Below are 15,749 nucleotides of genomic sequence, written 5' to 3'. Positions count from 1 at the left end.
TTACTAGTCAACTTAGGCTATTTTGGATCATCAGTCATGCTCCGTAAACACCGTCTGTCACAGACACGAATTGTATTTTTAATTTCACCAAGCTGATTGCACTAAAAAAACCCGCAGTCATCATGCTTTCAGTCCATTTCAAGTTTGATTTTGACGTGACATAAAGCAGTGTTATCTAACTGGGTGATCTGTGTACTTATAACAATAAACCTTTCAATTATATAATTTGACGAAGTGTTTTATTCATATCAGATACAAACTGTGCATGAAACAATAAAGTTTACACTATTCCTCTCCCAGTTCACCGCCAAATACTTTTATGTATTTCAGGGAAGATTTCGTAAATCCAACAACTCTGAATTGCCGTGCAAACTCATCGCGCGACAAAACGCATTCACTTCCACATATTTTACAATCGGAATATATCATAAATTCATGATATAGTTAACAAGTTTGTGAATATTTTGAATAAAAAAATATATAGGGTAGACCAGGTACAGTTGGTTATAGGGTACAGTTGAAACACCTTAAATAACTTGCGTTCACAACAAGTCTGATCTGTGAAATTTTCTTAGCACATGCATATTAGCGCCCTCTTCAATCGTGTGAAATTTGAAATACATGCGCTTCTCCAGTCCGAAGATATCGGCAAAAGTTTTTTTCTAAGGTAATTTTTTCACTTCACCACGTCGCTTCCACATTGAATAGCTTCTCATCCTTACATGACTGTTAAAGTTAACTTACATTTTCGTAAACATTATTTTGTGCTCTAAACACTGACATATTGCATGACTTTGTGTCATACAAGGTCATCGTAAAATCTAGAGAAATGTTCGAGGTGGTCAGCGGGGTACAGTTGAGACACATACCCACACGATTGCGGCACATGCAGTTTAGTTGCACAATGTAAGTTCTATTAAGATCTATTAATCTATTAAAATTAATAGATTTCATCTGTTTTATTATTGCTGTTTGCAATTGTTCAATGTTTTTTACTGTTACTCAACTTTTCAACTGTTAATATTACATTAATGGCCTAAAATTAAATATTGTATCACTGTTTGCCATTACTGCACAATGTTTTACAAATGGACTACATTTAACTAAACAAAATAATAAAATAAAATACTAAATGGAAATAAAAACGTCTCGGTTATGTATATAACCTTAGTTCCCTGATAGGAAACGAGACGCTGCGTAAAAACGCTATGGGAACGCCTCTGCGTGATGTCGTCTGAAGCACGTATGCAATCTGTCCAATCAGGAGACGGAACGTCATAGGCGGGTGACGTCACTGACCAGGAACCATAAAGCCGGCCCATAAACACTGTCATTCAGCTTCTCAAAGTCTGAAGCAAGTCGCTTTTGGGCATGCAGGGAGTATGGCAGAGTTACGCAGCGTCTCGTTCCCTATCAGGGAACTAAGGTTATATACATAACCGAGACGTTCCCTTTCAAGGGAACTCGCGCTGCGTAAAAACGCTATGGGAACGCCATACCAACGCCGCCATAGTGACCGATCGTGTGAAGCCGAAGCGCACAACTCACAGTAACACCTGTGCCCCTGGAGCGGAGCCGAGATCTAGCTCGTAGAATCTCACAAATGTGTGCGGTGAGGACCAGCCTGCCGCATCACAAATGTCAGAAATAAAAGCCTTGGAGGCAGCCATACTCCTTGTAGAGTGCGCTCGGACAGCCAATGGTGAAGGCTACCTGACCGCCTCATAAGCAAGTGAGATAGCCTCGACCACTCACTTGCTTATCCTCTGCTTAGATGCTGGTAGACCTTTTCTTGGTGCACCAAAACATATGAACAGGTGTTCATCAACATACACATCCATTGCCCATACTGGACATAGCAGATTAGCTTTTCCTGGTCCGAAGACTAAAACGGAGGAGGATAGATGGCCTGCAGCATGATAGGTCTTGCAGTATTAGTGAGAACCTTAGGGATATATCCCGGATTAGGATGTGGAAATGCCTTACATTTACCAGGCGCAAATTCAAGACACGATGGAGCAACCGACAGGGCTTGAATGTCTCCAATTTCTCTTGAGAGACTAGATGGTGATGAGAAACACTGTTTTTAGTGTAGAAACTTTCTGCAACCTCTTCGATGGGTTCGAAGGGAGTCATAGATAGGCCCTGTAACACAGTGGCCAAAACCCATGTCGGTACTCTCGTGAACTGCAGGTCTTATCCTCATAGTGCCACGAAGGAAACGTGTTATATGCGGGTGTCTCCCCAAGAGACCCCACTGAAAGGAGCGTGGTAAGCAGCTAAGGCCGCCACGTACACCTTTAGTGTGGAGGGGGATAGCCCTGTGGAAAATCTCTCCTGCAGGAAGTCCAGCACTGCGCTAACCGGGCAGTTAACTGGATCCCACTGATGATTCTCACACCAAGAAGTGAATAATCTCCTCTTCAGAGCATATAGTTTCCTCATGGAGGGAGCTCTGGATTGGAGTATGGTCTCAACAACCTCAGTTGAGAGACCGGAATCTATGAGACGTGCCCCCTCAGAGGCCACGGCCACAACTTCCATAATTTCAGACCGCCCGCTTGTGAGAGCTCCCGGGAGCAGAGCGATCAGGGAAAAAGCGTACAGCGGTAGCCTCGGCCACGGCTGTACCATAGCAACCAGCCCAAAAGGTGCTGGGTTTGACATGGAGAACCACAGTGGCCAGTGAGTCGTCCCTCGAGACGCAAACAGATCCACTCTAGCTTAGCCGTAGTTCTCCCAAAGGAGCTTCACCACCTCCGGATGAAGTCTCCATTCCCCGAGCCTCGGCCCCTGCCTCGACAGGATGTCTGCTCCCATATTCAGGTACCCTGGGATGTAAACTGCTCTAAGGGATAGCAGTTTCCCTAGGGACCACAGGAGAATCTGATTCGCCAGCTTGTATAGCGGGCGTGATCTCAGACCACCCTGGTGATTATATACGAGACTACTGATGTGTTGTTTTTGTTAACACATGTTTGTCTCTGAGGTCTGGAAGGAAGTATCTCAATGCTAGAAATACCGCCACCATTTCTAGACAATTTATGCCATGTGAGATGATGGTCCTGCCACAGACCCCGTGTCGAGCGACCACTCACGATTGCCCCCAGCCCGTGAGGGATGCATCTGTCGTTAGCGTGATGCGACGACTGAGAGCCCCCAGTACAGGTCCCTGGGATAGAAACCAAGGTTGATTCCATATGGCTAGAGCACGTAAGCATCGCCGCGTGACTCTGATCATACGAAATGGATTCCCCCTTGGTGAGAACCCCTTGGTTTTGAGCCACCCCTGCAGCGGTCTCATGTACAGCAGGCCACAAGGTATAACATTGGACGCTGCTGCCATCAGACCCAACAGTCTATGGAACTGTTTTACAGTGAGTGACTGGCCTTGCCTTATGTCCGAGACGGTATTGAGGATTGATGTTATTCGAGCCGGAGATAAACGAGCTCTCATAATCACCAAGTCCCATACCACGCCCAGATAAATGGTTCTCTGTGCAGGAGAAAGCACACTTTTCTTTGCGTTTAGTCTCAACCCCAACTTTTCCATATGAGCGAGAACAACACCTCAATGTTGAACCGCCATCTGCTCAGATTGAGCGAGATCGTCTATGTAGTTGAGAATGCGGATGCCCTGCATGCGCAAGGGCGCCAACGCCGCATCTACACATTTGGTAAAAGTTCAGGGTGACAATGCTTATGGAGGGAGCTCTAGATTGGAGTATGATCTCAACAACCTCAGTTGAGAGACCGGAATCTATGAGACATGCCCCCGCAGAGGCCACGCCCACAACTTCCATAACTCCGGGCGGGGGTGCAGTATCAGACCGCCCGCCTGTGAGAGAAGGTCCTCCCTGAGCGGTATCTCCATCGGAGATCCGTCCAGGAGAGATACCAGGTCGAGAACCATACTCGGGCTGGCCAGTACGGGGCTAACAATAATAGACGAACCCCGTGCCGGCGAACTCTCTCCAGAACTCCCGGGCAGAGCCGAAGGGGAGAACCCGATATTGGTGTTTTTCGCCCCCGAAAGCAAACCTCAGGAATTCTCTGTGATGTGGAAGGATTGACACATTGTAATACGCAGGGTAGTGTGTATTGTGCAGCCAGCACAATGCCCTGAATCGGCGCACCGGCAGGGAACAACTGGCCTGGCTGTCACAGAGAATGCGAGCCACCCTCGAGTGACTCGAGAGGGATCACTGCACCCCGGCATTGTGGCGGGGTTGCAGAGCGCCTTGAGGGTATCAAAGGCAGACGGGTACCGTATAAATAGGTAAACGCCATCTGGCTTTGGAGGGAAACTACACAAAGAACCAGCCTCTCAAGGTTGGGTCCTGGTGAGTTTTGTGCAATCAGCACAATGCCCCGCGGGGGCACCAAAGGACAGACAGGCACCGTATGATGAGGTGAACACTGTCAGGCTTTGGTTCTGGCGAAGTTCTAACAGCAATGACGGTCCTCAGACCAGTCTTGCTTAAAAGAATTTCGCCAGCGAGCATTGCCCCACTTTCCAACTCCTCGGAGGGGAAATAAGGATAGCAACGCTCTGTCTGGTGTTGTCTGCGCGAGAGGTTCAACCTGGTCACAGCTGCTTTCCGCCAGCAGCCATATAACCGTGCTTTCTCATAACCACACATTTTGATATAAAATATATAGTATGAGAAAAAGTTTATTCTACAACCCCGACACCTCAGTGTGGAGGTCGGAAAAAACTGTAAAACCTCTCGTGGTAGATTGAAGTGGCGAGTCTTCAGAATCTCCCATAGCCACGCTAACAACATCCAGCTCCTCAGAACTAGACGCCATTAACGTGACTGTATCCACCGGAGAGGAAGAAACCACAATGAGTGCTTCCTGCCTCCGAAATAGATTTTTTTATTTATTTATTTTTTTTTGATGCAGCAGGTGAAGGCAAAGATAGGGCATGGCCCGTCTTAAACCCCTCTGCTATATCCATATGCGAATCTCAAGACCTAAGGCGCCGAACTGCCTCGGCAGGAACGGGACCCAAGCCCTGAGAAACGCGAGCCGAGCCGCCCTCCTCAAAGAGAGCTCGGCGGGAGCACAGCGCTGCTCGCAGTGCACACAGGCAGCCCCCTCGAGAGCTGCTTGGGCATGCTGCACTCCCAAACAAACAACACACATTCCATGTGTATCATATTCCGGAATAAACGCGGGAGGGAAAACACACTTCCTGAAATACTGTTCGCTCGCCATAAACAGACAACAACAAATAGATAGGACAATCACACTTAGCGCTTGCTGAAGACACAGAAGCTGAATGGCAGTGTTTACGTGCCGGCTTTATGGTTCCTGGTCAGTGACATCACCCGCCTATGACGTTCCGTCTCCTGATTGGACAGATACGTGCTTCAGACGACATCACGCAGAGGCGTTCCCATAGCGTTTTTACGCAGCGCGAGTTCCCTTGAAAGGGAACTGTTAAATTCTCATTTTGAAAGCTATTTTACATTTGTAGTGAATTGGTTAGGCAGCTTTACAGCATTCCGGATGGGTGTCTCAACTGTACTAGGGTACTGTTTCAACTGTACCTGACTGTTTTCGACATGGGTACAGTTGGAACAAAAAAGCTTCTTGTGTTTATGAGCTAATTGTGAAAAATATGACCTAATTATTAATACTACTACTACTTAATTTTAGTAGACAAGTAAAAGAAATGTCATATGAAAGATCACTTCGTTTCACTTATTTTCAGTCCCATAATTTTGGTGTGGTAACGGTGAAAGCAAAAAGTGTACCAACTGTACCTGGTCTACCCTATATATATATATAAACGCGATACCGACATGTCTGTCAGATGACGCGTCTCCAAGGAATTAAAACTTTGTTCTAAAATAACGTTTGCCTTAAAGTCAGGCTGATGAGGGCTCCGCGCCCCCATAATATATACAATATAGATTTAGTTTGCAATTCGGATTGCTTTTATAACATCCCATGAGTCCTGATACATGCAATTTCTACTACTAAAGTGCTTCTTTCATAAAGACCACCGCTTTCTCACATTTCTCACACTTGTACATCGGGGTTCACGGCTCGGGTTCAGTGAACCGCACCGCACTGCTGACGTAAGACGCTGCTGACATGTTATCTGGTGCGCCAGAGTTTAGTTTACAGTCTGAGGAAGACGCACGCTATATTCAAGCTATTTTTATAATAGCCAGAAGTGGAGAAATATTGCCATTTTCACACATTTACTTCATATTTCTTTAGACAGAATCATAATTTCTATTAATTTCCCAGTCTTATTTTGACATAATTCTGGCATGATATTAAATATAATTTTTGCTCATTAATCTGAATGGATCTTAATCTCACATCCATTGTGACAGAAAAAAAGGAAATTTCAATAAAGAGCATTTTCAGTCCATTTAATTTTGTTTTGTAATAAGAACAAGGGGGCAAAATAAAAATAGACAGACTAAAACCTCAGTGCTGTAGCACACATATCCCTACATACATCTGATATCAGGATTTACATAATATATTTAGTAGGATTCATTAAATGTTGAATTAGCTGTTGCTATTTTCACAAACACATCTGCTAACAGAGTTTTCTGTCCTTTTAGTAGTATTATCTTAGTAGTATTATAATCATAAATTTTCACTGTAAAGAGTCTTGTAAGGGCTTAGTAGAGGAAAGGGGAAAATGTGAGTTCACATTTAATCAAACAACAGGGCAAACCTAAAAAGTACTCTTAAGAGACAGTGTGGTGTTTATTACTTTCTTTATTGCTATGTGCTCCCCATTACAAAAAAACAGCCTCAGTAGTGTACACTCCCATTACAACTAGCAAAAGTACAAATTAAAACAATAAGAAATGACTGCAAGCAACTGAAAGTGTCTTTGTAAGCCAGAACAACAATTAATACTTAAATGGACATGGAATTGTGAGGATATGCTTTATCCTTTTGTATTGGGTGTCTTTCTGTGGCTTAGGGATTGTCAATTTAACATCTACTATTCACATTCTTTTGTGTTTCTGAAAGCTAGTTGATTTTATTAGTACCAAATTCTTTGTTAACAGAAAGTGAACACGTTTTTTGTGATGCACGAAACGTTCACCTCAGCTTTCATCGGTTGAATGAAGTTGTCTATTCTAGAGGATCAAGTCTTGTTTTAGTTAAAGCTACGAATTAACTGTAAAAACAGTTTCGTGTAGGATTGGGTGAAGAACAATGAAACACTGTAAATGACAGCTTTGTTTAGGATTTTTTCTACAATATTTCTATTCTAAAATGGCCGAGAAACAGCTTTCCCTTATAACATCTCAAAAGCTGAGCATGTCTTATTGTATCTAAAACGGCAGTTAAAACAACAACAACAACAAGGCTATTCGTATGTCTACTTTTGTTTCTGTTTACTTTTGTGAGCGACTCTTACTACTCAATGGGAGTTTGTGTTTTTGTTCTGAAGTAACAGATAATGAAGTAACACTTAAGAAATGATGTTGAACTTTGAATCTCAATAAATACTCTAAAGTTCTCAATGGTATATACAATAGCTTTACAGTAGCACACAGGTGAGAGTGTGTGTACGGTTATGAACAGTTGAACTCCACTGATAGATTAACTGGTCCCCTTGGTATTGCAGTCAGATGCATTGTGGTTGAGATATCACCCTCTATTATAAAAAATAAATAGCTTTCCTCTTCCTCAGACAAGAGATATCTTGTGCAGTATAAGATCTCCAGAAAGTCCAGCTTTACTCCTTCAAAATCCCACCTGAAACATCCAATTCACAATATATATATGATGGGTCTCCTACATTATGACGAAGCTAGCTGCTTAATGACGTTCACACTCAATTTTGTCATGCAATTTTTCTGTCTGAAAAGGTGAATTCATAAGACAAAATAGGAGAAATCTAAGAGGCAAGTGTCAAAGAGAAGCCTCAACATCACAGGTAAACATTTTACGGGAAAAATTCTTTTGGAGGAAAACAAAGTCTATGAGAATTTATTTAATCGATGACTTGCTGAGAGGCTGATTCACGAGTGACGGAAATGCTTTTGTAACCAAAAGTAGATATTTCATTGTATTTTTAATGGTCTTTCACTGATGTTTTTCCTTTGGCTCACACCGTTTTGGAATACTAATTCTTCAGTGCTTAACTCATGGCTGAAAGCATATTATTAACGTGTTAATATAAAAAAAAGCACCGATAATGCTCCTGCATCTCTTATTTTAAAAATCCTCAGCTTGTAAGTTTGAAAAAAATAATACTGACATTTTCCATATACAGTATTTACAGGAATGTTCATAAATATTAATTGGTCAAACAAGTTTGGAGCTGTTAAAAATAAAAATGTAAAGATACAACTACAAGCGTTTCCTCACGAGTACCACCGGAGTCTCTTCACGTATGTGAACCAAACCTCCATAGACCAGGATGCTGAAAGGATCATCATAAAAATGTCTTTGGCACATTCCCCTTCACAACAGTGTGTGATTGACAAGTGTGTTCTAAAAACAAATACTGCTGGTGGGGGAATTGAGAACATTTGAAAGTGAACCAGCACTTTTCCCTCTCTTGTTTTTAACAATCTTGAGGATGATCTGAAGGGAACGATGAATGTTAAAGATCTATATCTACAACAAACAAAAAAGACAGAGACTCCAGAGGAAAAAAGACACAAACTAGCCTTCATCTCTCCACCTCGGATAATGCCGTTGGCCACTGAGTCTCTTGAGAACTTTCCAGTTGCCATGGTGAATCTTTATTGGTGTCTTCATTCAACGAGCTATGGATCGTCATTGCAGGCAGATTTCTCACGCCAGGTTTGAGACGCTTTTGAGTCTTGCTGTTCTCGGTATTGGGTTTACGAGGCGGGGGAGTGGCGGTCTGCTTGGCAAATTGGCCTTGTGACGAGGATCCCCGCTGATGCTGCTGAGGGCCTTTCAGAGTTCCATTAACGGCTGAGGCTGAGAGTGTCTCCAGAAGTTGAGAGGCTGAACCGAAGCGAAGTTCCTCCTCCGTCTCAGCTGCTTCGTGCAGAAGAGGAGCAAAAGTGCCACTTCGCTTACTGCAGGATTCACAGCAGAGCTTGTTGTAACCTGGTATCGAGCAATAACGAGCCAGAACCTCCATCTGACAGAATATGGACTTGTCTCCTCCGCATGGCTCATCTGTCAGGGAAGCAGAAGGCTTTTATTCAGTGCCGAATAAAACTCACAAAAAATTTTCACACTTCAGCTTTTTTTAAAAGTCAGTGTCTTTATATCATCAATATTACCAAATACAGTAGGATCTATGTCTCTTTACATACAGAACAGTAAAATAAACTGTCCACACACAATTATGATTGATATTTCACCCAAGTGATAGTTTTGACCACATTGGGAGTACACCCAAAATGAAAATGTTGTCATGATTTACTCGTGCACCTTCAAGCTATTCCAAATCAGTAGCCTATGACTTTTTACCTTTTGTGTTTCACATCAGTATGAAATCAGTTATGCCTTTTGTTTTGTGTTCCCATCTAGTTTCTGGTTATAATTTTTGTCAAGTCTGACACTGCACATCTCAGTTTACATGTCCAAAGATGAATATTACAATCCCAGTATGCTGTTTTACAACCGAAAAATCACAAAACTAACCTTTATCTCCACCAAAATCTCAGTTGGCCAGACAGTGATTCATCTTTTCTCAATTGTTAAAATATTGGTGTCTGGGATGTCATGAGGCTAGAGACTAGTGTAATATTTTTTAAACTATGCTATGAATGAATAGTGCACATAAACAGCTGCTGAGATTGTATTCTCACTTGAATTCAACATGTCACAATTAATAAGAGGATACTGGGGCTGTCAAGGTCTAAAATGAAAAAGTGAATACTAAAAATATACACAAAAGTCCATACCACTTATTCAATTATTGTATAAAATCTATCTTAAACCATACAATAGTTGAGTATATGATTTTCAGACTGAATCTTAACAATTGCTCACAAAATGGTGCTTTTGCAACTTAAAAAGTCCTCATTTGTTGCATTGTATTTCAATTGTCTTCGATTGTGTTCCACAGAAGAAAGAAAGTCATACAGGTTTGGACGACATACGAGTGAGTAAATGATGCCAGAATGTTCATTTTTTTGGGGGGTGAACTATCCATTTAGCCTTGATAATTAGCCTTGTAAATATCGATAATGTAATTCTGAAGCCAATATTAAACTCAGAGGTTTGTCGGTGATGTGGCCTGGCAAGTCTGATGCATTGTATAGTGACGCTTATGTGTGGGTGACTCAGATTTGTGTAATTTTCTGATCCTCTCAGCTTTACCTTATTGTTCCTCTCTCCTTTCACTGTACTATTCAATAGAAAAGTAAAAGTGTACAAAAAATGCAGAGGTCATCAGTAAAAAAGCCATGAGGTCTTTCAATTATTATAAGTCATAAAAGAGCCATTCCAGTTTTTGAAGTTGGATTACAGACTGTTTGTCACTAGGTAAACCACCAACTGGCTATGTTTTACAGATGAAAAGAAATGCCTCCAGCTCCCTAAGGAGTCCCGCTTTATACACAGATGAAAAGTTTGTGCAATTTTGTGTTTGTGCAATGTGCCGCAAGTGTCAGTTGTAAAGGGTAGGTGTTTTGTTAACCTTCCACTGAGTTGGATGTCATACAGGTCATTAAACAGGAATTAGGGGGTGCTGTCATGCAAGCATACACATGAAGAAAGTGCTATTCACATCTGCTGAGATTAATTTTAGATTTTGCACTCTTATGACTGTACTCAAGGCACACTGTGCTCTAACAAAAATGCTGACCAGCAGAGTGTTACTCATAAAAGATTGGAAGAAACTCTTGGAAGTTCTCTTGAACAAAGTCAGGCCTTTATATTTGTTAAGAAACTGTTTTTGTGCTGTAGGCAGTGCACTTCACCACATTCAAACACAATGAATAAAACACAAAGATAAATGTGCAATTTCAAACTCATGGGGTGTAAAAAAGGTATAGGGAGAAATGCAAAAACAGTACATTATTTAACAATAAAAATGTAAAAAAGCTCATATTTGCTTCAAGCATGTAGGCATTATTATGTGACCTAATTAATAGCTTTCTCACACGTAATTTGCGTTTCTAAATAAAAGCTGTCAACAGACAACTGAGATGGGGTAAACAAACTTCTCCAGTGAGCAGTTCATTAGTTCATAGACCACAAAAGCATTCTGGGAAATTCACTGTGGTTTAGGGCACCATGAATAATGTCATCAATGCAGATGAATTTGTGCATTGTGCAACACTTTCCATTCTCTTTCAATGGGCTTTCTTTTGTTGAAAGAACAACATGAACAGTTTAGCCATTCAAGATCCCATGAAATCGCTTGATGAGTGCAGACGTTTGTCCTGTGCTGAAGTGTTTCCTGTTGAAACCAATTCCCTGCTTTGGGATGCACAATTTGTAATGGTGTGTCTATGTCATCTTACCGTGACAGGGTCCTGGCCTGCAGACTTTGTGCGACTCAGGCTTCTCGCCAGTGCATTGATCTCCAATGCGACATGTGACCAGGCGTCGTGCCACACCCTCCCCACAGGACACTGAGCACTGAGAGATAAGAAAGAGGGTGATGGGAACCACAGAGAAATGCATATAGTTTCAAACATCTAACATTCCTAAACATGCACAATGCAATTTGTCTGTCCACATTAGGGTTTTTTACCCTGGGTCATTCTAAACCCTGGGAAAACAGAAACATGCATTGCACATCCTCATTTTACATATTGCAGACTGTACTATCCTGATTGTACTTTTCAGACTTTATAGGTGAAAATGAAATGGTTTCTTCTTTACTCCAATTGTTGCATTTTCTATCCCCATTTGGCATTTTCCCCCTCAAACACTCAAACTACTATTTAAATCCTATTTAAATACAGCATTTAAATACAGTGTTTCTGGCCAAAGCACCTGAAAATGAGGCAGGCAATTGTCTGTCGGGTGCTGAGCATCTAGTCGTAACATTCTAACAACGCAACTTTTCACACCGCAAAAGTGATGCCAAACCTGCTTCTAAGTTACAAGTGTGAAACGTTCCCTTTGTCTGGGTTAAAAGCAGCGTTTAGAACAACAATAACCCAAGGCTAAGTGCAGTGTGACAAATTTGATGTTTAACATACACTTATGATGAGATTTCAAAGTAGGCGGGGATACGAAGAGTGACTATGCAGAAATAGAAGAGGGTTCATGTCCTGACGCTTGTTGTAGTCACAACTGGTTAGGACAAAAAAAAAAAAAAAGTAAGGTTTACATGAAAGGATTGCCTTCATCGTGCAGCATGTTGCTTTTATGTCCAGTTTTTATTGACACATCTTGGTGTTTATCCTTTTGCTTCAGGTCAAAATCAATACCACATAGGCTGGCTCACTAGAAGATTACGCCTATCGACAGTGTATTAGCTCAAGCTCGATATGTCTGTATACAATTTTAAATCATCTAAAGACTACTTGGCAATTTAAACACTCAAAGTCTGGATTTTAGCTTTCTGACACAGCTGGGTAATAAGGTCACTGTCATGAAAAAAAAAAAAAAATCTCTCTGATTGACTTTTAAAATCATTATTGATAAAATTTATGGACATGTCAGGGCTCACTTGGACACTATTAGTACAGGAAAACAATTCTAACCTCAAGGTAAACATTTCAAACTAAAAGGAAATACCTTCAAAGTCTTCATTTGTTTTGTTTTCCTCCAGACGTTTCTTGACTTTCATTCTTCAAATGAGACTGATATCACACTGATTTCAAGCCCAATTACACCGAAAACTGCTTGCAGAAAGTATTTCTTTCTGCCAAGCTTTGCAAAATATAATTTAACCAATCTTCTCACTTTCCAAAAATGCTACTTTCAAAAACCTTGGCAACTACAGCACCTTTGTAATGATAGCAACAAAACATTATGTGACCTGAGAAAAACATACCTCTGACCAGGCCCCAGTCCTCCATTGGGCAGGGCAGGGTATTCTGTTACATGGCCTTCTGATCTCAGGGTTTTCTCCACTGCAGTACTTGCTGTGGATGGAACGGTTCGTGCCCTCGTGAAGGAACTGGACACAGCGCACAGTGCGGATTTGGTATCCCAAGCTCCCACAGGTTTTAGTACAATGTTCCCACTCCTCTGTGATCCATCTGTCAGACGACAAATGAAATATGGTTTGTGACGTACTGAATGCTGTTTCTGGATCCAGGCCTCCATTCACAGTGAGAATACTCAACAGCTATTTATCAGCACTGTTCATTCATAGCACACCTCTGAGCTAAGCTTTTAAAAACTCAGTGTACACTACAGTCTAGGCTCACGGCGTCCTGGACACCAATATTTTAACAATTCAGAAAAGATGAATCACTGTTTGGCCTACTGAGATTTCAGTATGATGATAAAAGTTAGGATCATGTTTTTTAAGATGTACAATAGTACACCACAAGCATATTTTAACAGTGTTTGTTATTTGCTTTTGGGACCTGATAGATTGATAGACCTGTGTGACATCAAACTAAACATGCGGATAAATAGACATTACTGAGCTATGAGATTTGGTCTGGACATAGACATCCATGTGCATATGTCCACAGACCAACAATTGAGCAGACAATACCGGACAAAGAACTAAGGACACTAAGGGCTTAAATACACAGGAAGAGTTAATTAACCAGAACAGAAACAGGTCGAGATTAAACAGAAACTAATGACCAAAGAACACAGGCAAAATGGGAGCAGGGAAAACTAAACCCATGTTTGAAACATGATGAAACTAAACAGACATTGACATAATCCTGACATTACCTTTACAGAGATCATCAATAATCAGTTTAATGTCTATAATTTTTTTTTTTTTATAAATTACATTTATAAACCAACTTGTGAAGAAATCAACACACTTTCATGACAATTCATAACTATTTTACGTTTTGGTGAACTGGTGGCTATAATTTGTATGAATTTGTATGATCTCACTAGTACATTTCCATATGATCTATTTATGACCACTGATGGTTATGATCAGGGTTAGGTTTAGGGGTGGCCCTTCAAGCTAAAATACTGACTACATTAAAATCTTAATCATTCTGACTGAGAAATCTCTCAACTGTTTTCAATTATTCTTATCTGCCTATTATCATTCACAAGTCTGTCCCATTATTTCAGGACTATAAAACTGCACACCACATTTCCTCCTTAAACAGAAGGAGCTTCCACTCATTAATCCTTGTCCCAAGACTAACAACTGCTAACAAATGAATCAGATGGACTATTTAGCAATCAGAATGTGATCAGAGAATGTAAATGCTTGGTCTAATGAACTAAAAGTTGGATGTATCTGAAGATACTTTATAAAGCTCAAAACCAATCATACAGTCATTGAGAATATATCCAGGGTAGAACACAAGTAAAATTATACATGGTCAACTCCTGACTATGTATTAAAGACTGGTTAACAACAAATAACTATGTCAGAACATTTGAATCTTTTACTCACCCTCATGTTGTTCTAAATCTCTTTCTTTCTTCTGTGGAATATATAAGCAGATATACTGTACTTTTTTTTTCTTCACATAATGGAAGTCAATGGTCACCAAAACTGTCCAACATTCTTCAAAATATCTTCTTTCACAGATGAAAGTCATACAGTTTTTTTCTTCTATCCCTTTAATTCAGTTTTTTAGTGAATGATATTTCATATTATCAGTAAAAGACTACTTTAGACCCACTCAGTGGTGGATAGTAATGAAGTAATTTTTAGAAGTAGGCCAATCTGTACTTTGCTGGAGTATTTTTATTTTGAGAAACTTTTACTTTTACTTGACTACATTTCAAAGCATAGGCCTATTTTGGTATTTTTTACTGAACTGAAGAAACTGTCATGTGCTCCGAGACACAACAGCAGTGTCCGATTCATGGTTGATTCTTTTCAATGAACCGTTAAACCGGTTCGGAAATCATACAGAATGATTCTTTTATGAATTGGACTGATCCGACTGCAGTTGTTCTCGAGCCAACAACTCATTGATTCAATTATCTGTTCAAAGCGAGTCTCTAGTTAAATGGATTTACAAGTCTGGCTCAAAATGAGCCAAGAACCGTGGTCCTCTGAGCTTGAGTGTGTGTGCCACTGATGGCGTGAAAAGTTATGGTGAATTTTAGGATTGATTATAGTAAATAAAACTCATCTTTGGGTCACAACTGTCAGTTGAACAGTGAACCAAATCTGCTGTAATAGGATGAGTTATAATGCTTGAATGCCCATGTCCATTTCACCATCTCAACAGTATAGATTTGAAGATTTAAACCTCACAACATAACATTAAAATAATGCACTTGCATTCCCTGCTGCTGTAGTGGTTTCAAATGATATAAAACTAGTACGTTTGCATAGCATTTATACACATGTTGTGCATGATTTAGCCCTATATGACATCTGTTTTTATTGTTTGTCAACACATATCGCATTGCCTATTATGTATCTGCATCCACTAATCTTCCTTACTGACTAGTGCTGGCTACTTGACAATTCAAAATAATTCATAGTGATTTCAGACTCAGCAATTCTCCCTCCACCAAATATTTTGAGCAGTAGGATTATAGAAAATATCTAATATAAAATTAGGGTAAAAGTATATATTTTTATACTTAAGTACATTAAAAATCAAGTACTTTTGTACTTTAACTCAAGTACAATTGGAAAAGAGTGCTTAAAACTTTTACTGAAGTAATGTAATATTTTATAAGGGTAT

General features: G+C 40.5%; 1 protein-coding gene across 1 annotated transcript in view; it reads right to left on the bottom strand.

Moving 5' to 3' along the window:
- Positions 1 to 6,776: 6,776 nt before the first annotated feature.
- Positions 6,777 to 15,749, bottom strand: part of adamts3 (ADAM metallopeptidase with thrombospondin type 1 motif, 3) — a 118,202-nt gene continuing 109,229 nt past the window's right edge. The window contains exons 20-22 of the mRNA XM_067406536.1: positions 12,941 to 13,148; positions 11,454 to 11,571; positions 6,777 to 9,153 (exon numbers count right to left, since the gene is read on the bottom strand). Of these exons, the coding sequence (XP_067262637.1) occupies positions 8,672 to 9,153; positions 11,454 to 11,571; positions 12,941 to 13,148 (808 nt within the window). The 3' untranslated portion in view covers positions 6,777 to 8,671. The remainder of the gene's footprint in view (positions 9,154 to 11,453; positions 11,572 to 12,940; positions 13,149 to 15,749) is intronic.

The sequence above is a fragment of the Chanodichthys erythropterus genome, chromosome 13 (assembly GCF_024489055.1).
Source record: "Chanodichthys erythropterus isolate Z2021 chromosome 13, ASM2448905v1, whole genome shotgun sequence".
NCBI lineage: Eukaryota > Metazoa > Chordata > Actinopteri > Cypriniformes > Xenocyprididae > Chanodichthys > Chanodichthys erythropterus.
This window is presented reverse-complemented; position numbering and strand designations above follow the sequence as displayed.